This window comes from Lithobates pipiens, unplaced genomic scaffold, assembly GCF_037356315.1.
Source record: "Lithobates pipiens isolate NorthernLeopardFrog02 unplaced genomic scaffold, aLitPip1_a1.2 Scaffold_22, whole genome shotgun sequence".
Lineage (NCBI taxonomy): Eukaryota > Metazoa > Chordata > Amphibia > Anura > Ranidae > Lithobates > Lithobates pipiens.
In genome coordinates this window covers 324,301,152-324,322,707 of record NW_027507784.1, presented here as the reverse complement: position 1 = coordinate 324,322,707, position 21,556 = coordinate 324,301,152, and the positions used below count along the sequence as shown (strand labels likewise).

At 43.2% G+C, this 21,556-nt stretch overlaps 1 protein-coding gene across 1 annotated transcript in view; it reads right to left on the bottom strand.

Moving 5' to 3' along the window:
• RHOT2 (ras homolog family member T2) overlaps positions 1–21,556 on the bottom strand; it is a 72,265-nt gene that overhangs the window by 23,999 nt on the left and 26,710 nt on the right. The window contains exons 5-12 of the mRNA XM_077449539.1: positions 21,474–21,527; positions 20,612–20,664; positions 20,412–20,520; positions 19,136–19,237; positions 17,070–17,168; positions 15,875–15,983; positions 12,974–13,094; positions 1,577–1,661 (exon numbers count right to left, since the gene is read on the bottom strand). Of these exons, the coding sequence (XP_077305665.1) occupies positions 1,577–1,661; positions 12,974–13,094; positions 15,875–15,983; positions 17,070–17,168; positions 19,136–19,237; positions 20,412–20,520; positions 20,612–20,664; positions 21,474–21,527 (732 nt within the window). The remainder of the gene's footprint in view (positions 1–1,576; positions 1,662–12,973; positions 13,095–15,874; positions 15,984–17,069; positions 17,169–19,135; positions 19,238–20,411; positions 20,521–20,611; positions 20,665–21,473; positions 21,528–21,556) is intronic.

The window sequence follows — 21,556 nt, the reverse complement described above, 5'->3', positions numbered from 1 at the left end:
AGGAAGAGGCAGATTAGGATGATGTGCCTAGCAACAGGCATTTCTGGTAAGTAAAAAAAAACATTTTTTTTTTCAGATTTTTTTCAAATTTTTTATGTTTTTTTTTTCAGGGTGGCCCTCCACTTTAAGTCTTTAAATTTCCTGTTAGTCACATGACCAGTATTGTACCAAGACACACCCATCCCACCATATTTCCTCCCTTCCTACATTAATACATGCAATAAACAGCAAGGCGATTCCTCCCTATATTAAATCTGAAGTGTAATGAACACATACCTTTTTTTTTTCACCCCCCTCCGATCAACATGCAATTAAAAAAATTCTGTAAAATCCCTTTGTTTTAAAAAGGTCATAACTGGGCTTGTCTGCTGGTCTTTGCTGTGAGGGGCTGGTAGGATTCTATAAATATCACATCACCCTGCCCTGGATATTCTTCCAAGTGTTATATAAAAGAACACATCCCTGGCATCCCTTTAGATGTTAAAATAAAAAAAAAAAAAAAAAAAAAAAGGATGGAGTGCTAGAAATGCAGCTAGTGCCAAATAGGAAATAGTTCCAAGGTCCAGGTGTGCCAGTAGTCAAAATTAATTTACTGCTGAGACCAGACCAGGGTTTAGGGGGTTCTGGTCTGTATCAGTGAGGACAGCCAGCTATAGAGAGCAGACGCGTGGATATGGGTGAAAGAGGAGCGGCGCCACACTGAGTGCAGCGTGTCAGTTAAAATTCAATGTTTAATAAATATGCCTGACGAATGAGCGCGCATTCTCTGAACGCAAGTTTGACCACGCCTCCCGTCCAGTACCACTGACGTGCTTGTTGTGTGACAGTCTTCAGCCTCGGGAACCACTGGAGCCACTGAACTGCTGACCACCACCGCTGCCCAGCTGGACTACAGGAGCCCAAGCTACTTATGCAATGCACATTATATCTCTCAGAGTGGCGCCGCTCCTCTCTCTCTCATAGCCGATGTACATCTAAAGGGATATGAGAGAGAGAGAGGAGCGGCGCCACTCTGAGTGCCGTATGTCAGTTAAATTTCAATGTTTAATAAAAGTAAGATCAACTCACATTTTGGTGAGATATAATGTGCATGGCATAAGTAGCTTGGGCTCCTGTAGTCCAGCTGGGCAGCGGTGGTGGTCAGGAGTTCCCAGCGACCCCCCCCCTGCTGATCAGTTGCTTGAAAATGCGTGTCTAAAGGGATGTCAGGGATGTGTTCTTTCCTATCATTCTCTGGAACAAAGTGCCTGATGACAGAGAAAGCTGATAGCTGTGAGCGCTGGGCAATTACAGTACAGATCAGCAGGGGAGGGGATTGATGACTGAATTCGATAACACAGGAAATGAAGAGGGGCTCAAGATAGCTGCTTCAGCTTCACAGGGTTACATTGTGGAGAGGCAAGTTTGTGGGGAATTAAGAACAATCAGTTTTAACACAGCAGAGGACTTGTTACAAGTATGAAGGGAAAAAGGTAAGGCTGGAGTTCAGCTTCTAACACATTTAATAATAAGCAGCATTTTCTTGTTTCCCACATTAATAAATACAGGAGCCGGGCGCGTTTCACACTCTTCTCACCAAGTCATGCTTCTCAAATGTCTTCTGCAGGAATTGGTAGCCGAAGTGGTTGAGCTCTGTAGAGGAGTCGTGAGGAATGCGCAGTCTGTGGGGAGGGAGGGAAGGAATAATTATCATCGGAGACAATAGAAGAAAAACGCGGAGGTGGAGGACGACAGCCTTCTATTAACCTCATGGATACATACTGAGGAAAACATGACAACAACAAACAACAGGGAGATCTAGTATATTTTTTTTTATTTCTGCTATAAAACATATCTAATAAATAAAAATGTAAAAAAAAAAAAAAAAATCTAATTCCTTCAATTTAGGCCAATATGTATTCTGTTACACATTTTTGGTAAAAAAAATAAAAAAAATTTAAATCCATCCAGCATATATATTGATTGGTTTGCGCAAAAGTTATCATGCCTACAAACTATGGGACATTTTTAATAGTAACGGTGGCAATCAGCGACTTATAGCGGGACTGCAATATTGTGGTGGACAGTCGGGCATGAACTGACACTAATACAGTGATCAGTGTTAAAAATATACACCGACACTGTAACTAATGACACTGGATGGTGGGAAAGGCGTAAAACATTGAGGGTGATCAAAGGGTTAACTGTGTTCCTAGCCAGTGTTTAAAGTGGATGTAAACCCATTACAACCACTTTAACCTATAGGTAAGCCTAGGTTAAGGCTTACCTGTAGGTGCAAGAAATATCTCCTAAACCTACAAGATTTAGGAGATATTTGCAGGAATAGCGACACCGATGTCTATGGCACATGAGCCGTAGACAGCGGCTGCAGGTGCACTGAGCGTGCCATTTCTAGCGGCGATCATGACCCGGAAGTCACTTCGGGTATCACGGCGGTGACAGCGGTGGTGACTGAGGACCACTGCGGGTGCTTCGATCTCAGGTAATTCATAATGAGCTAGCATGCTATGCATACTAGCTCATTATGCCTTTGCTTTGCAGGGTGTCTTTTTATTTTATTTTTCTCAAGAGGCTTTACTTCCTCTTTAAGGCTCCATGCACACTGAAGTTCATAAATGGCTGTTTTGGGGAATTTTTGGGGCAGTTTTTTTTAACCTATTTGTCCATGCACACATGGGTGTTTTTGGATGTTTATCGGCAGTGGCGTTTATAGGCTGTTTTCTGAACATCATAAAATCACGTTCAGGAGTCATTTTTCTGACCACAAAAAATGGCGTATATGGGCGAGAGAGGAGCAGCGTCACTCATAAATGCTGATGGACGTGGATATGGCTGAGAGATGCGACGCCACTCATAAATGCTGATGAACATCGATAAAAACGTGGGTCACCCGCGTTTAACTTTTTTTTTTTTTTAATGGATCAAAATGTTCAAAAAAAAAATAAAAATTTAAAAAACACAATTGCAAAAATGTCAAAAAACATTGAAAGACTCATTGCAAATCTACTGGCCTTTTATAAAGTTATTTTTAAGTCTGGTGTGCATGGAGCCTTAGGCCGCGTACACACGGGCGGACTGTTCGCCCAACCTTGTTCGTCAAACAGTTTGACAAACAGTCCGTTCAAAATTAGCATGAACGGACTTGACCACACACGACGAACGAACAGTCCGCTGAAACCTTGCGCGATGACGGGACGAGAAATTCGGCGTCCGATACACTGCAATGCAACCTTCGTCGTGTAAATTCTTTCTGAGCATGCGCGAGACTTAGTTTGCCGAACAAGCCTACACACGAGCGGACTGTCCGCTCAAACCAAGTTTCAGCGGACAGTCTTACGGAAATTCCGAAAAACTTTGTTCGTCAGACTGTCCGCTGAAACTGTCAGCTGAAGCCCACACACGAGCGGACTGTCCGCTGAAACACTGTTCAGCGGACAAAGTTGGACGAACAGTCCGCCCGTGTGTACGCGGCCTTAGTGTACTGTGGAAGGCACTTTTACTAGAGGAAGACATGGATCCTAGTCCATACTTTGCAGAGACACAGGATCCATTCCTTCCCTCCTGTCACAACAGCAATCTGCCCTGTGCTGGATGATCGGCAGGTGCTGGTGGACATCGAGTCTGTGGTACCCACAGATCAGCTCCCGCCGTGCGTACCTTCAGCAAAAGCGGCCCACCGGCATCGCGAATGCACACCCAATACCCAGAAGTATCGGATCACATACTAGGTAGGGAAAGCCATCCCCGGGCGGGTGAAAACAGTTATTACTGGCTATAACAGCCACTAGCAATAAATCCCATGTAAAATCTGACAGGCTGGTTGCAGTCAAATTGATTAACTGGGGTAAAATCAGCCTTCCCATACATGGTCGAATCTCGGCCACTCCCTACTGAACTGGCTGAAAGTCAAACCATCTATGGCTGGCTTAACTTTCAGAAATGCTCATCACACAAATGATTAGAGATGTATGGGAAAATCTCTGTATGAGCAAGTACTGGAGAATAAGGACAACCACCTGTCCAGGATTGGTCATAGTGAGAGAACACTGGTTAATGTACTGCCATATTTTTTGCAGTAGTGCTCCTTGAGGGCCAGTTCACCACATAAAACCACACACGCATGTTAACATGTGTTAAAGTGTTAGCCCACCTTATCAGATTTTTTTTCTTTTTTAAAGAAACACCCTACACCCCCCTGGGCTCTACATTCCACAAGTACCTCTGATTAGTCAGCTCGGTCACATGTCAATGCTGACTGCGTGGACAGTGAAACTGAAGTGTAAATGCAGTAAGAATCGGGCTGAGGGGGGTGGAGGGGGTGTTAATTCACCTTTTTATTTTTTTCTGAAAAGGTGAATGAAGCCTTTAAAGTCTTTAATGATAAAATTGCAAAAATGTCAACAATTCTGTGTTTTTCTGTCAATATGGGGTGCTGTGTGTACATTAATGAGGAAAAAAATGAACTTAAAATGATTTTAGCAAATGGCTGCAATATAACAAAGAGTGAAAAATTGAAGGGGGTCTGAATACTTTCCGTCCCCACTGTAGGTGTATTGAACCTTTAATGAAAAGCAGGGACACATTCATTGACATAAAGAGTAAATGAGGCCTCTGTTCCATCTCACACAAGCAATATGCAGGAACAGGCGCTGTAACGTCTGTAGTATGTGTGAAGAAATACACAGATGCTGCAGTTCATAGCAGATCTGCACTTGTTCTGTAAAATCTTCACTGAAATATATTTGTAGTTCACACAATCTCTAGATGAAGATGCTGCAGTCACAATTCTTCGCCCACTACAGGCTGTACACAAAGGAGATGGTTCTATGCGTCTGGAGTGCTGCCAACGGTGTAGGTAGCTGCAACTCACAGCAGAGGATTGGAATGAAAAGCCACTGCATACTAAGATTCAACATGGAGATGCGTTGTTTGAAGTCGTTGCCACTATCAGTATGGAGACATTCATTTTTCTAATTTCCCATGACAAAATAAGCCAGATCTAATACAGATCTGACTGGTTATTATTTTATTGAGTTCACTTAAAGCTGTATTAAACCCAAAACCAAAAATATTATATATTGCAGCTTGCCAATGATTAAATGTGGTGGCTGCATTCGTTTTCTTTTTACAGGCCCCTCTGTTTTTACCCGTTGATCTGGCCAGTAACACACCTCCTGTATAATGCCCTGTACACACGGTCAGACATTCCGGCGACATAATCTGTTGGATTTTGGCCCAAACTTGTATTGCGCACACACACGGTCACACAAAGTTGTTGGAAAATCCGATGGTTCAGAGCGCGGGGACGTGGAACACGTATGACGGGACTATAAAGAGGGTAGAAGCCAATAGCTTTTGTCTCGTAATTTATTCTGAGCCTGCGTGGCACTTTGTGCATCGGAATTGTCTACACACGATCGGAATTTAACCACCTCCCGCCCGCCCTATAGCCGAATGACGGCTGTAGAGCAGGCGGGTTCGTCCGGGGCGGTCGTCCCTGGACGTCCTTGTGTTTACTTCCGCAATGCGCGCCGCCGGGGGCGCGCATCGCGGAAGTTTTGTACTCGCCGTGTCTCCCGGAGACAGGCAAACATGGATCGCCGTGAACAGCCAATCAAAGCGGCCGTTCACAGCGCGATCGCAGCTGCCAATGGGAGATGATCTCAAATGTAAACATATGAGATCATCTCCCATTGCCGTGTCTCTCCCTCCTCACACAGAGACAGCGTGTGAGGAGAGAGAGGATCTGTGAGTGACATACTGTATATTGAATACTGTGACTAAAATCTGTCAGCCCCAGTGCCAACTGTCAGCCCCAGTGCCAGTGCCATCTGTCAGCCCAGTGCCATCTGCCAGTAGTGCCATCTGCCAGTAGTGCCATCTGCCAGTAGTGCCGCCAGTGCCACCTGCCAGCGCCACCTGCCGTCAGCCCCAGTGCCACGTGCCAGTGCTACCTGCCAGTGCCAGTGCCACCTGCCAGCGCCATCTGCCAGCCGCAGTGCCATCTGCCAGCCCCATTTGCCAGAGCAATTAGCCAGAGCAAATAGCCAGCACCATCTGCCTCCAGTGCCATCTGCCTCCAGTGCCATTTGTCAGTGCCACGTGTCGTCAGTGTCACCTGCCACGTCAGTGTAACCTGTGATCAGTGCTGTCAGTGTCACCTGCCACATCAGCGTCACCTGTCAGTGTCATCTGCCAGATCAGCGTCACCTGTCAGTGTCATCTGCCAGATCAGCGTCACCTGTCAGTGCCATTTGTGATCAATAAAAAGGTCACGAAGATTATATTCAGCTGAGGAGGCATATGATATTCTTGCAGCCGACGAGAGCAACGGGGAGGTTTCCGCTTCGGATTCCTCCTCATATTCAGATTGTGAGTCTGACGTGGACTACGAGCCTGTCCTCAGCAGCGGTACCATGACAGCCTCAGAGGAGGAATATGATAGTCCGCCCGTCAGACGAAGGCGCACTGGTGAGGAGGCGGTGCCATCCACCGGCAACCCAGTGCCATCGACCGGCACCACAGTACCTCGGCAAAGGCCACGTACCAGTGGGGTGTCAACTCGGCCCCAAAGGGTTAGGTCCCATGCCAGCCTTCCCTATTCCCTCCAGAACCCCTTGTGGCTTCCTCCTAACTCAGGAGAAGCTAACGTTCCCCCCTTTCACTGCCAACCCAGGAGTCCAGGTGGACACACACAATTTTTCCCTGATGGACTTTTTCCACCTAATTTTTACAGAGGACATGCTTGAATCCATTGTGGTCCAGTCCAACCTATATGCCCAACAATTTATTGAAAGCAACCCAACGTCCTCTTATGCCCGTCCCTACAAGTGGAGAGCCCTAACAGTGGAGGAGTTGAAAAAAAATTTGGGCCTCACATTTTGTATGGGACTAAACAATAAAAATGAAATATGTGCATATTGGTCATCCCGCCCCATCTATCACATGCCCATCTTTTCCTCAATAATGTCCCGGACCAGATATCTAACGATAATGAGATTCCTACACTTTAATGACAATACCCAGTGCCTTCCCCGGAATGACCCAAATTTTGATAAACTTTACAAAATTCGGCCGCTAATAAATTATTTTTCTGAGATCTTCCCCCAGTTGTTTACCCCAGACCAACACATATGTGTGGATGAGTCCCTGATCAAATTTTCTGGCAGGCTGGGCCTAAAGCAATTTATTCCCTCCAAAAGGGCCCACATGGAGTGAAGAAGTATAAATTGTGTGACCGAGCCACAGGGTATACATATTCCTTCATGGTATACGAAGGGAAGGACACCCAGCTACATCCCCCTAATTGCCCCGAATACATCGGATCGAGTGGGAAAGTTGTTTGGGAACTCATAAACCCACTCCTGGAGAAAGGCTACCATCTTTATGTGGATAATTTTTATACAAGTTTACCCCTGTTCCGCAACCTCCATAGAAAGCAAACTCCAGCATGTGGCACCGTAAGAACGAACCGGAAGGGCTTTCCTCAAAGCCTCGTCAACAAAAGGCTAAGAAAAGGCGAAGCGGCGAGTTTACGGAACAAGGAAATTTTGGCTGTGAAGTGGAGGGACAGAAGGGATGTGTACATGCTTTCTTCGATCCACAACAACACTTTTGTTGAGATCACCAGGAGGGATAGCCCAATACAAAAACCCACTTGTATCCATGAGTACAACATGTTCATGGGGGGTGTCGACTTGAACGACCAGATGCTCGAACCCTACCTTGCCACGAGAAGAACATACAAGTGGTATAAAAAAATGTAAATTTATTTCTTTAATTTGGCCATATACAACACGTATGTAATTTATCGTAAGTCCACAGAAAGACCCATACCCTTCCTTGGCTACCAGGAGGAAATCACCACTGCCCTTATATACCCCAACGGCCCACCACAAAACATTCGATCCGATGTAATTTAGCAGACTCTCTGAACGCCACTTTCCTGATAAAATCCCTCCCAGACCAACAGGCCGAAGAAATCAGAAAAAATGTCGGGTGTGCAGCAAATGAGGATTGAGAAGAGACACCACTTATTGTGCTCAATGCCCTTCCCAACCAGGCCTCTGCATAGGTGACTGTTTCCGCCGTTACCATACTTCAGTGAATTATTAGTGAAGTATGGTAACCATAACCCTCACTTCCTGCCATTTACCTTCAAACCCCTTATGCCTCTGCTTGCTCTGTAACTGACCCTGGCTTGTTATTCGACCACGCTTCTGCCTACTGATTCTGTTTATGCCTCTGCCTGATCTGGAACTGACCCTGGACTGTTTGACCATGCCTTTTGCCTGCCTCTTGGACTGATCTTTTACCCTCTCAGTGGACTAGTGGGATTCATAACAGGGGTCTCACATATGTGAGAGGCTCCAGAATAGTTTTTTTGGATGAAGAAGACAATTTCCTTTGTTTTCTCACTCCTAGATTAGGGTCTGGAGACTGGGAGGCTTCAAAGAGATTTGGGTGGGAAAAGTCTCTACCCCTATCCCCATTCTGTCCTGAACAAGGCCCTACTTCTGCCTGCTGCTTGTAGGACCTATACCATCATGCCTCTGCCTGTCGCATGAACTGACCACACCACATGGATGGACCATGCTCCTGCCTACTACCAGGACCAATATTTTGGCAATGCTGACGATCTCTGCCTGCACTGACCTTGGACTGTATATGGACAGTATCCCTGCCTGCTGCCAATATTGACTATGGACAGTATACCTGCCTGTTGCCTGGAAAATTGTGTTCACTTTTGCTGACCAAGTCCCTGCCTGCTGCCTGGACCAGTGCTATCATCCTGTGGACAACTGCGCTGCTAAAACCACAGGTAATCTTTTGTTTACTCTTTTCTCAGCAGAATGTATTTTGGGGTGTAATTCTTGGTATGTGCATGCTATGTGTCCCTGGAACACCTGATGGTGTTCCTTGCATGTTGGGCCTCTGTATGTGGCCAGGCTGTGTAAAAGTCTCACACATTTGGTATCGTTATACTCAGGAGGAGTAGTAGAACGTATTTTGGGGTGTCATTTTTGCTATGTACATGCTATGTGTTGGAAACATCTTATAAATGGACAACTTTGCGTAAAAAAAATGCGTTTTCATTTTTTTTCCACATTTTCCCAAAACTTCTGGAAAAAAAATGAACCATTCAAACGACTCATTATGCCTCATAGATTATACGTTGGGGTGTTAGCTTTCCAAAATGGGGTCACTTTGTGGGCATTTCCATTGTCCTGGTGCTCCAGGGCCTTTAAAACTATAATAGGTGGTTGAGAAATAAGATGTGTAATTTATGCTCCTAGAACGCCTGATGGTGCTATTTCAATATTGGGCCTCTGTATGTGGCCAGGCTGTGTAAAAGTCTCACACATTTGGTATCGTTATACTCAGGAGGAGTAGTAGAACGTATTTTGGGGTGTCATTTTTGCTATGTACATGCTATGTGTTGGAAATATCTTATAAATGGACAACTTTGCATAAAAAAAATGTGTTTTCATTTTTTTTCCACATTTTCCCAAAACTTCTGGAAAAAAAATGAACCATTCAAACGACTCAATATGCCTCATAGATTATACGTTGGGGTGTTTGCTTTCCAAAATGGGGTCACTTTGTGGGCATTTCCATTGTCCTGGTGCTCCAGGGCCTTCAAAAGTGTAATAGGTGGTTGAGAAATGAAATGTGTAATTTATGCTCCTAGAACGCCTGATGGTGCTATTTCAATATTGGGCCTCTGTATGTGGCCAGGCTGTGTAAAAGTCTCACACATTTGGTATCGTAATACTCAGAAGGAGTAGCAGAACGTATTTTGGGGTGTCATTTGTGGTATACGCATGCCATGTGAGAGAAATAACCTATTACATTGCAAAATGAAGATTTTTATTTTTTTTTCTCACAAAATTTTCAAAGAATTGTGGGAAAAAGATGACAACATCAAAAACCTCACCATGCATCTTAGTAAATACCTTGGAATGTCTACTTTCAAAAAAGGGGTCATTTGGGGGGTATTTGTACTTTCCTGACTTGTTTGGGTCACAAGAAGCGAGATAGGCCACCAGTACATCAGATGTGATCAATTTTGTGCGATTCGCACCACACCTTGTAGACTCTCTAACTTTCACAAAGACCAAATAATATCCACTAATTTGGGTTATTTTTACCAAAGATATGTAGCAGTATAAATTGTGGCCAAAATTTATGAAAACAAAATTATAATTTGCAAAATTTTATCACAGAAACAAAGAAATATGCGTTTTTTTTTTCAACATTTTCGGTCTTTTTTCATTTATAGCGCAAAAAATAAAAACCTCAGAGGTGATCAAATACCACCAAAAGAAAGCTCTATTTGTGGGAAAAAAAGGACACAAAATTCATTTGGGTACAGTGTTGCATGACTGAGTAATTGTCATTCAAAGTGTGAGAGCACCAAAAGCTGAAAATTGGTCTGGGCAGGAAGGGTGTTTAAGTGCCCAGTAAGCAAGTGGTTAAACAATTGGATTTTGTTGTCGGAAATTTTTAGATCCTGCTCTCAAACTTTGTGTGTCGGAAATTCCAACGGAAAAAAGTCAGATGGAGCCCACACACGATCGGATTTTCCGACAAGATCAGATCGCACATTTTCAGTTGGAAAGTCCAACCGTGTGTACAGGGCATTAGAGTGAATGAAGGAGCACCTTTGGACAAAAGCATTGTTTGTGACGTAACGTGTAGGGCTGAGCCTGGGTGATCGTGGACTAGAAGTGACGTTTTGGTATGTATCAGCGTTTTTTTTTTTAAGCTTTTAAGATTTGCAAGCGTTTCTTTAATATGATGCAAGTGCGGTTTTGTAGAGTAAAGTGCGAGGTCCTTTTGTACTACACCATTGGAGGCTTTCTTTACTCTTTTTGGCATGGAACAACTGATAGAAGTGAAACAGCTAGAGGTGATGCAGCATGCCCAAATGAGTATTAGGCAGCCTTAAAAAGGGCTTGCATCCAAGTTTCCTGGAAGATAACTGAAGAGCACCAATAGACAGCCTAGTGGACAGGAGGTCCTGGGGAACTTACTATAAGTGTGCAGAGGGGCACACATACATCAAGGAGAAACTGGTGCAAACATCACATAATATTTCTAAGGTGAGAGCATTGTTAGCAATGAGGTTGTACGAGAGGAAGGATCCTGTTGCGGCACTCTATTTTTACTGGTTCCTGGGCCATTTACAGTGGAAGGTACATGAGTTGTGTGTATTCCCTGTTTATGGACATGTGGCACCGATAGCAAGCACAGAAGTTTATGGACTATACACACATGTCTAGGACAATTTTTCAGCACTGTATTCCTAAATGATAATTTGACCTGTGTATTAATTACTATTTTTTGGCTTATTTACACATTTTTGTGGTACTACTGATATGCCCGCATGTGTGATTGGAAGTTAATAACAAGTGATATTCAACTATAGCACAGTGGTAAGGCAGCATTATATAATTTAAAGCAGAACTTCAGCCCTCCACTGACACATTTGGCACCTTTTGGGGGGAGTGGGTGTCTTGTTTTGATAGGTACCCGGCCTCCCACATCCGGTCAGATGCCCCGCAGCCATCTGAGCTGGAAGTTCACCCTCCCTCTTTCTCCTGTAGTCTTTTGGGACACATCACAGGACCCAGAAGACTATGGGGTCATTCACAAAGCGCAGCCGCCCACACACAAGGAAACTGGATGTGAAGCTGCAAGGCTTCACAGCCTGTTTCCCTTACTTGAGATGCCGGCACCTGCACCCAAAGCTGACTGAAGAATCGGCTCGGATGAGGACATCACTTGATCCCTGGACAGGTGTCATATTAAAAGTCAGCAGCTACAGTATTTGTAGCTGCTGACTTAATTTTTTGGGAGGAAGCCTGGAGCTCCTCTTTAATTCTTTTTGTTCACATATTATTATGGGAACACAGTAAGTGTTAGCTGCTACATTAGTATTGTTTATTGTTGTCTTTTGGTAGCAAAGGATTTATTTTGTTTTATTTTTGTTCCATAATGGGCCTGGATGTGCATCGAGGGAAACCTTCGCTTAATAGATCTCTTCCGCAGGAGGAAACACTAAAACAAGTTTATGGACTATACACACATATGTCTAGGACAATTTTTCAGCACTGTATTCCTATATGATAATTTGATCTGCATCGAAAGGAAACCTTCGCTTAACAGATCTCCTCCGCAGGAGGAAACACTAAAACTGGACAAGTGGCCTGGAAGACCGCCTTTTAAAACTCTTTAATGGGAATGCGTTTCCAGTCCAGTGGGAGGAACTCTGTGTCTCGTGGGCTGTTCTGGAATACGATTGAAGGAAAACTGTATTTTAAAAGATACCCTAGACAAAGACGAGCATTTAAGTACAGCTTTAAGAGAATCGTTGGGGGTTATTTACGAAAGTCAAATCCACTTTGCATTGCAAGTGCGCTTGGAATTGCAGTCGCTCTTAATCTAAGGGGTAGATCTGAAATGAGGGGAAGCTCTGCTGATTTAATCGTCCAATCATATGCAAGCTAAAATGCTGTTTTTTATTTTCCTTGCATGTCCCCCTCGGATCTACAGCGACTTTACTTCCAAGTGCACTTGCAGTGCAAAGTGGATTTTTCCTTTAGTAAATAACCCCCATTGTTTTTTCGAGTGCCATAACTGCGGCAAGAAAGGGTGAAAGAGTAGCATGTTGTGTTAATCTATTAATCTGCTCAGTTAGGCACCCCTATTTCCACTTAACCCATGTGATTTTTTTTTTCCACTTTTCTTCAGCATTACTGGAAACAGAAAACAAGGAATATGTGTGTCAAAAACAAAATGAAACTTTGCTGTTCTTCATGAATGAGCCCCCTGGTATTTCCAAGTACTGAATTTTAGAAATGTAGTTATAAGCATAATATGAATTCAGGAATAAATGTACACAGAAAATACAGGTGGGTGAAAGGAAATCACTCACAGTCAGCATAGAAAGTGAGGAATGGGAACTCACGGAGGGTAGAGGTAGTCATCTGTAAGTTCCAGCGAATCGTCGTATCCAAAACGTCGCAGTATGGTCCACGTGGTCTCGTGGCGTCCTCGCTGGATAAACAGGGTGTTGAGGAAAAGGAAACCTGAAGAGAAAAGAGAAATTGTAAAATTGGTAAACCAAAACAACAACAAAAAAAAAAAGGTTTGCCTACTTACTCACTTAAAGCAATGAAGGGTCTATAATTTTTTTTATCATAGGTGTATTTTAATGATAGAGACAGAATATCAACCAAAAATCCAGAAAAAAAACACAATAGAAATGCTATAAATTAAATTACAGTTCAGTGAGTGAAATAAGTATTTGATCCCCAAGCAAAACATGACTTAGTAATTGGTGGAGAAACCCTTGTTGGTAAGCACAGAGGTCAGACGTTTCTTATAGTTGGTGACCAGGTTTGCACACATCTCAGGAGGGATTTTGGTCCACTCCTTTTACAGATCTTCTCTAAATCCTTAAGGTTTCTTAGCCGTTGCTTGGCAACTTGAAGTTTCAACTCCCTCCATAAATTTTCTATAGGATAAAGGTCTGGAGACTGGCTAGGTCACTCCATGGCCTTAATGTGCTTCTTCTTGAGCCACTCCCTTGTTTCCTTGGCGGTATGTTTTGGGTCACTGTCATGCTGGAAGACCCATCTTCAGTGTTCTGGCTGAGGGAAGAAGGTTCTCATCCAAAATGTTACAATACATGGCCCCATCCATTGGCACCTCAATGCGGCAAAGTCGGTCTGTACCTTTAGCAGAGATACAGGCCCAAAGCATAATGTTTCCACCTCTGTACTTGACTGTAGGGATGGTGTCCTTAGGGTCAAAGTCAGCATTTTTCTTCCTCCAAACACAGCAAGTCCCCCTCCTCAAGAAGGCACATGTACGGTCATGCCAATGAACATCTAAATGATTCAGAGGATTGGGAGAAAGTGCTGTGGTCAAGTGAGACCAAAATTGAGCTCTTTGGCATTAACGCGACTCACAGTGTTTGGAGGAAGAAAAATGCTGACTATGACCCCCAAGAACACCATCCCTACAGTCAAACACAGCGGTGGAAACATTATGCTTTGGGTCTTTTTTTCTGCTAAAGGTACAGGCAAACTTTGCCGCATTAAGGGGCCAATGGACGGGGCCATTTATTGTAGAAATCTTTGATGAGAACCTTCTTCCTTCACCCAGAAAACTGCAGATGGGTCATGGAGGGGTCTTAAAGCATGACAATGACCCAAAGCATGCCACCAAGGCCACAAAGGAGTGGCTCAAGAAGAAGCACATTAGGGTCATGGAGTGGCTTAGCCAGTCTCCAGACCTTAATCCAATAGAAAATGTATGTAGGGAGCTGAAACTTCGAGTTGCAAAGAGACAGCCAAGAAACCTTAAGGATTTAGAAAAGATCTGTAAAAAAAGAGTGGACCAAAATCCCTCCTGCAAAACTGGTAACCAACTACAAGAAACATCTCACCTCTGTGCTTGCCAACAAGGGTTTCTTCACAAATACTCATGTTTTGCTTGGGGATCAAATACTTATTTCTTAGTTCTCTCTGAACTGCAACTTAATTTATAGCATTTGTGTTATGTGTTTTTTTTCAGTATTTTTGGCTGATATTCGGTCTCTATCAGTTATCATTATAGACTCTTAAAGAGGAAGTAAACCCTGATGAGTTTACTTCCTCTTTTTTTCCCTGCAAAGGTAAAGCATAATGGACTACTATGCATCGCATAGTAGCCCATTATGTGTCACTTACCTGACACAGGAGCCAGCGAAGTCGCGCTGTCCCCTGTAGTCCGCCGCATCCATCTTGCTGGTGGCGTCTCGCAGCTCCGCCGCTGTCATTCGGCGAAGCCGCGATAACGTCACTCCCGCGCATGCGCACGGGAGTCGACAAATGCGGCAGCTCCATTTTTGGAACTGCCGCGTTCAGTGCGCCTGCGCGCCGCTGTCTACGGCGCATGCGCCGTAGACAGCGGTGCCCGTTTTCGGGCAAATATCTCCTAAACCATATAGGTTTAGGAGATATTGCTTGGACCTACAGGTAAGCCTTAATCTAGGCTTACCTGTAGGTCAAAGTGGTTTGTAAGGGTTTACAACCACTTTAATGTCTTTGTAAGTGGGCAAACTTACAAAATCTACAGGCAAATTATTATTTTCCCCAACAGTTTGCGTGCGATTATCATACTATCCCAATGGCTTCAATACTTCCTGAGGCATTGATTTGGAGCAAGCTTTCAGATCAAGAGTTCTGACATGACTCTTGCTTTGTAATCATAATGCTTGCTCTTGTTAGTGACACCTAACGTACTAAAGGCACTAATGTTAGGGGGGCACTTTGAACCACTGTGGTGGCTTTTTAGGCTACAAGATTCTGAAATATAACTCAATCTGGACAATAGACAACGTGCTTCTGGTGCTTTGTTGCTTGCACACCTAGCGCTACTTGAGAAAATAGCCAACCTTTGGCAGATCGCGGGTGCAATGCCCAGATCCTGAAGACAGTCAGTGTAGCTGTCTGTCCATACCTCCGATACGGGCAGACAGTTACTGAATGGCAGGAAGCTCAATGGACCAAGAGAGTGCTCAGCAGAGCCCTGGAAGTTCATTGAGAACTACAAGCCGTCAGCCACAAAGGCTGTCGGTACTTGTAGTTAATTAATTTGCAGAACTTTGAATGCATTACACAGCTGTGTGGGTGGAGCCCCGTGTGGCCACGCTCTTTTAAAATTCTGACAGTGGCTGCAGGGAGAATATCCCTGGCCCACTGTCGGGGGGGGGGGGGGGGGTTTACTTGCAGGAGCGGAAACTTTATATGGTCCACCCTAAAAACAGATGGGAAAAAAAAGTATTTATTGCATCATCCTTCAGTTGCACCATTACACTTACCATTTAGCGTCAGTCCGTTGTCCCGTACGCCATCTGCTGTGTTCTTTTTTACAACCATCTTCACATCTTCTAAGGCTTGAGGTGCCAGCGGGTTCCCAAAGCAGGACTGCTACCTCCCAAAAAATAGAACATATATTATACACAAATGCATAATTAACAAAAAAATTGATACTTTAAAGGGGACTAAAAAAAAACAAAAAAAAAAAACAAAAAAAACACAAAGACGCTAAGCCCTTTTCACACCTAAATGGTACGCCTGTCATTTTTTTACTCAAATGGAAACCCTATTTTCCATCCCTCTGGCGGATCGGATGAGAATGGACAAGCAGAGCTCTGACAGGTTCGTCCCTACAAAGTGAGCAGAGATGGACCTCTCATTCGCAGGCTCAGCGGAGATCAACAGAGGGATCTCCGCTGAGCAAGTGGAGTCCATAAAAACGGACAGCCCCTTGTGAAAGGGGCTTTAAGCAGTTTCTCCTTTACAGTTTTAACAGTTGATTATTAGTTGCTACGAGTACCATAATTGTTTCTCCTGAACTGTAGTTTTGGATAGTTTGGATCCACCCCCTTTTTTTTTTGGTGGGAGCCTGGAGCGCCTCTTTAAAAATATAATTCTAAGCAAAACTTTGATTCTAGCTTTGAATAAAGTATTGTAGAGTTAGAACCTCCTCCCTAATGCATCCAAAACATTAATAAAAATTTAAAAAAAAGTTATAATTTTTCAAAAATAAGTATAAGGCCCCATTCACATATCACATAGCAGGAGTGAGCGTTCCAGCTAAGCGATTGTCACACAGTTCTGCATGTCGCATAGGGCAGGACCATTCACTTGAATGGACTTCCCTATGCTCGTTTGTCAGCCAAAAAAAAGCTACTGCTCCTTTTTGGGTGACATGCTTCATGCAGTTTTTAAAAAACATGGTTTGCTGCATCAAAATGTGCAGAACTGCATTGAGTTTGGTGTGCCATTGAAAGACAATGGCACCCAAACGTGATTTTCAAGTTTTGCAGCCAAGCGTTTTGGAGTTGTGGGACAAAATCACTGCGAATCTGCCCACAATTCCAAATCACAAAGTGTGAATGGGGCCTAAGGAAACTAAGCAAAATGGCAGACACAGCAACAAAAAAAGCATAACAAATGTGGCTTATAGTAGATGAGCTTATCAAGAAGATATGATAAAGCCTGGGATGATACCTGGAAATAGTTGAGCTCATCATCACTCAGGATCTGGTTGTTGTCCTGATCTGAGATAGTAAAAATTCGAGTCAGGGCTTTCTTGCACTGCGGTCTCAGCTACAGAGAAAAAACAGACAATGTATAAATACTAATTATACTCAGACACCAACAAAATAAGATCATTAGCAGCCTTGCAGCTGAAAGACATCGGATGAAGCCTTGTTCTAGAACACTACCTCCAAACACCAATATCATCATACATTACATACACCAAACTCATACTATTACAACTCACAAACAAGGCCAAGTGGTGTAGCTATGAGAACTATAATGGGGTCTAAAAGATCCTATCCGCAAATATGAAAGAGAAAGTATAAACCAGAAGGTAATGATAAAGGAACCAAAAATTTTAGATATGTGATGGAATAAGGCCCCTCTCACATGGGTGATCCAATCCGGTCTGTCAGTTTTTCAGGTGGACCCGACTGAATGGTCCATGTATCCCTACGAACAAGCAGGGGTAAGCAGACTTGTGTCTATTTACACCCAGCCTACCTCAGGGTCCGATCCGGTAAAAAAAAAAAAAAAAACAGAGGGGGATCCGTCCCTTTCCATATGGACGGATCGGAAGGTAGTTGGGTGTAAGCGGACAGCGAGGTCTGTTTACTCCCAGCCACCCATAAAGAAGAGCGGGCTCTGTCCATGTCCACTCTGCAGAACCTGAGCAGACATGGATGTGTCATCCGTCCACTCTTGCTCCGATCGGCAGGGGATCTGCGAGTGGATACCTTGATGATCAGAACGTAATCCACCCATCTAAAAAGGGGCCTAAAGCTAGCCATACATTAACCACTGGCCATAGCATTTTCACCCCCTTCCTGCCCAGGCCAATTTTCAGCTTTCAGATCTGTCACACTTTGAATGACATTTGCGCAGTCATATAACACTGTACCCATATGAAATATCTATCATTTTTGTAAGACAGATAAAGCTTTCTTTTGGTGGTATTTAATCACCACTGGGGGTTTTATTTTTTGCTAAACAAAAAAAATACGGAAACTTAAAAAAAAATAAAAACAAAACACCTTTTTCGGAGTTTGCAATTTTGCAAATGTGTAATTTTTCTTCTTTACTGATGAGCACTACGGATGATCAGTGCCCTGATTATCTGTGTGCATGTCCCCTGTCAGGATTACCAGTTATCAGCTCTCCTCATGCCGTGCCAGCGTGTGAGGAAAGTACTGACAATAACCAGTAATTCTATTTACACTGTGATCAGTTGTCATTGGACACCGCTGATCATGTGGTAAAGACCTGCTGTGATTGGTCTTTTACCACGATCTACGATTGGCTGTATCTGAAGGATACAACGATCACAGAGCGCTGGATGTGTACCCCAGGGGACGTCTTTCAGCTATAGCGCGGTAAAGAAGTGGCTATATAATTTCCTTTAAATTTACCTTCACCTATGTAGTGCAAGGGCCTGCCTGATTGGATACAAATTGAAAGTGTTGCATTAGCTTTGACCTCATATTATATGGTTTTTGGGAAATCTAAAGGAAAAATCGTACAAAAAAAAATTGTATAATGTATAATCAGGCTAAGACTGAATATCTTAGGTTGCAAGAAGCCTTTACTGTGCTACACAGTGGTTCAGTGGAGGGGTTTTAGGTTCGTTAGTTCCCACTCACAATAACCTGAGTTGTACTGTCTCATCTCAAGCCCTACTCCATATTTTCTTGAACTGCACTGATGATGGCCAACAAGCCTGAAACAGCTGTATGTAGTTTGGAGCCACTTGATAATTTTAGGCTGTATCTGTACTATAAACCAGCGATTTTGACTGTAGGCGTTAGCTATGGAGGCATAAGGGAATTATTTGCATGTCTCTGCCCGCTACCCCGAAATCTAGAAATAGCCCTCCTTTCTATGGGATATGTGATGGAACGGAGATGATTGAATACCTTCAGTTCTGAAAAGGCTCCATACCTGGGAGGATCAGCATGATTTGGTTTTATTATATGTATTGCATGCAAACATCTCTCTGTAGATTCTTTTCATCTATAGTGCATCTCTTCATTTACCTGCTTCTCCTCTGGGTCATATAAAGGTGCAGTTGGGTGTAGAACTGCTTTCTGGGCATAGTAGAATACTTCGGAGATGTTCTTGAGGTTTTTAGCTGAACACTGGAAAGTAAAAAAAAAATAAAAATAAATAAAGGCGGTCACTGTAATGCCTCGTACACACGATCAAACTTTCCACCAACAAAACCATGGAAGTTTGTCCAAAAGGTGTTGGCTCAAACTTGTCTTGCATACACACGGTCACACAACTGTTGGCCAACAATTATGAACGTAGTGACGTACTAGACATACTATGTGGTTTTTCAGCTCTTTAGCGCCACCCTTTGGGCTCCTTCTGCTAATTTCGTGTTAGCAGAAGTTTGGCGAGCTTTTCTTTTTACGTTTTTCAGTTTGTTTCTGAACGGCCGTTTGTCAACCAGACATGTTGCGGAATCGGAGGAGATAACGTGTTATTTATTATTGGCCTTGGAGTTATTGCTTTCAAATTTTTTTTTTTTTTGGTTGAATGATTTGATTTGGTATATTTTCTATATTTTTGGATGCACTTTTTTGTTAAGTTCTATTGGCAGATAGAATGTCTAATTTTATTGTTTTCTTTTTTTAATGCACAATAAAAAAAAAAAATTGTGGAGAAGAATACTTGGCTTTGGTTTTACGTCAAATTACAGTTTGGGAGTAGGCAGTTACATTTTAAAAAATACAATGTAAAATTAATAAGGGACACCAACATAGTTGTATCTTTGATCTTATAAACTAGGGGATAATAGTGTTGTAGTACCTTGCAAAAAAAACAAAAACATAATATTATTCTTGATATCACTAGTGTTTGCAATAACTCCATCAGTATCACCAACAAAGTAGCTTCATTATCATGTCATTAAAGAAGAGGAGAATTGTACGCTGCATTTGGAAATTTCATAATTTGCCACATCACGAATGTTAATTCTCCATTACAAACGCTAGTTTCCAAGACCGACCGCTTCTGCTTCCGAGCATGCGTCTTTGTACTTTGGATTTTTGTCCGACAGACTTGTGTACACACGATCGGAAAATCCAACAACAGACATTTGTTGGCGGAAAATTTGAAGACATGCTAGCCAACATTTGTTGGTGGAAAGTCCGACAACAAATGTCCGATGGAGCATAAACACGGTCTAATTTTCCACCAACAGCCTGGCATTCAGCATTTCCCGTCGGAAAATCTGATCGTGTGTATGGGGCTTTAGACTTCTACACCCAATAAAAAACACAACACATTTCACACCAAGATCTTCACCTCTACACATGTCTCGATCTCCGAGAACTGGTTCATGATGGGCAGAATGGACTCCATGGAACTGCCACATTGCAGGTCTGATTTGTTCCCCACAAGGATTATGGGAAGTCTGTATGGAAGACAAAATAGACTGATCGATCCGGTTTTTAGGAATAAAATATTAGTTGGAGTAGGGAGTGTGGTAAAAACGGATGCCTTACCGAAAGTTGCGCTCTGCCCTGCCATTGACCATAGGAATCCACTTTGACGAGATCTAGAAAAGAGTTCTTATTAAAGAAACTCATTAGGGACCTTATACATATTACTTTTTACAGTTTATGTTGTTATATCCTTACTGCAGTTTTAGGGCTCGTTTACACTTGCTTCAAAACGTGGCATTAGACACTTTTTTAAAGCACTCTAAACTTCAAAACAAAGCGCCTGTCACTAAATAAAATGGTAACCTTACAGTCCTGTTCACATGTTGTGTTTGCTTTGCTTCAAAAATTATACCCCATGTTGCTATCTTGGTACTTCAAAGTGTCTCCAAAGCCTCAATAGAAGTCTATGGCAATACTCGCTTACAGCACCTGAATCATCATTCATGGTGTGCAGCATGGGAGTAATATAGCGGAAGGCGAGCAGGGACCGGAGAGAGAGAGAGAGAGAGAGAGAGAGAGAGAGAGGGAGGATCAGCAGAGCTAGAAGTAATACTGAGCGAGGATCTGCTGAACGAGGGTACTAATAAGATGGGGGTGTGCTGAACAGGGGCTGTAATAAGATGGGGGTCTGCTGAACAAGGGTACTAATGATGCCATGCAATCTTATACAGTGAGCTGCGATAAAATGCAGCACGTCTGCGTTGCGGTGTGAATGGGCCACACAGGAAACAAGTAAAACGCCTGTCACCGCACAATGTGTGAGTGAGTACAGCCTGAGTTGGCCATGGAGTTTGCGCGTGTGGTAAAATATTATCCACTTTTGGGGAAGTAACTTGTAAAAACAGCTCAATGATTTGTACTGTACCATAGAATTCATTGATTTTATATAGATTAACACCATTTTATAAAAGGTAGTGCTTACCTTCTCAATGGTATGTAAATCTGTGACATCATAAACAATGCACACAACGTTTGCCTGCAGAGGGAAAGAACTTCAGATTAATG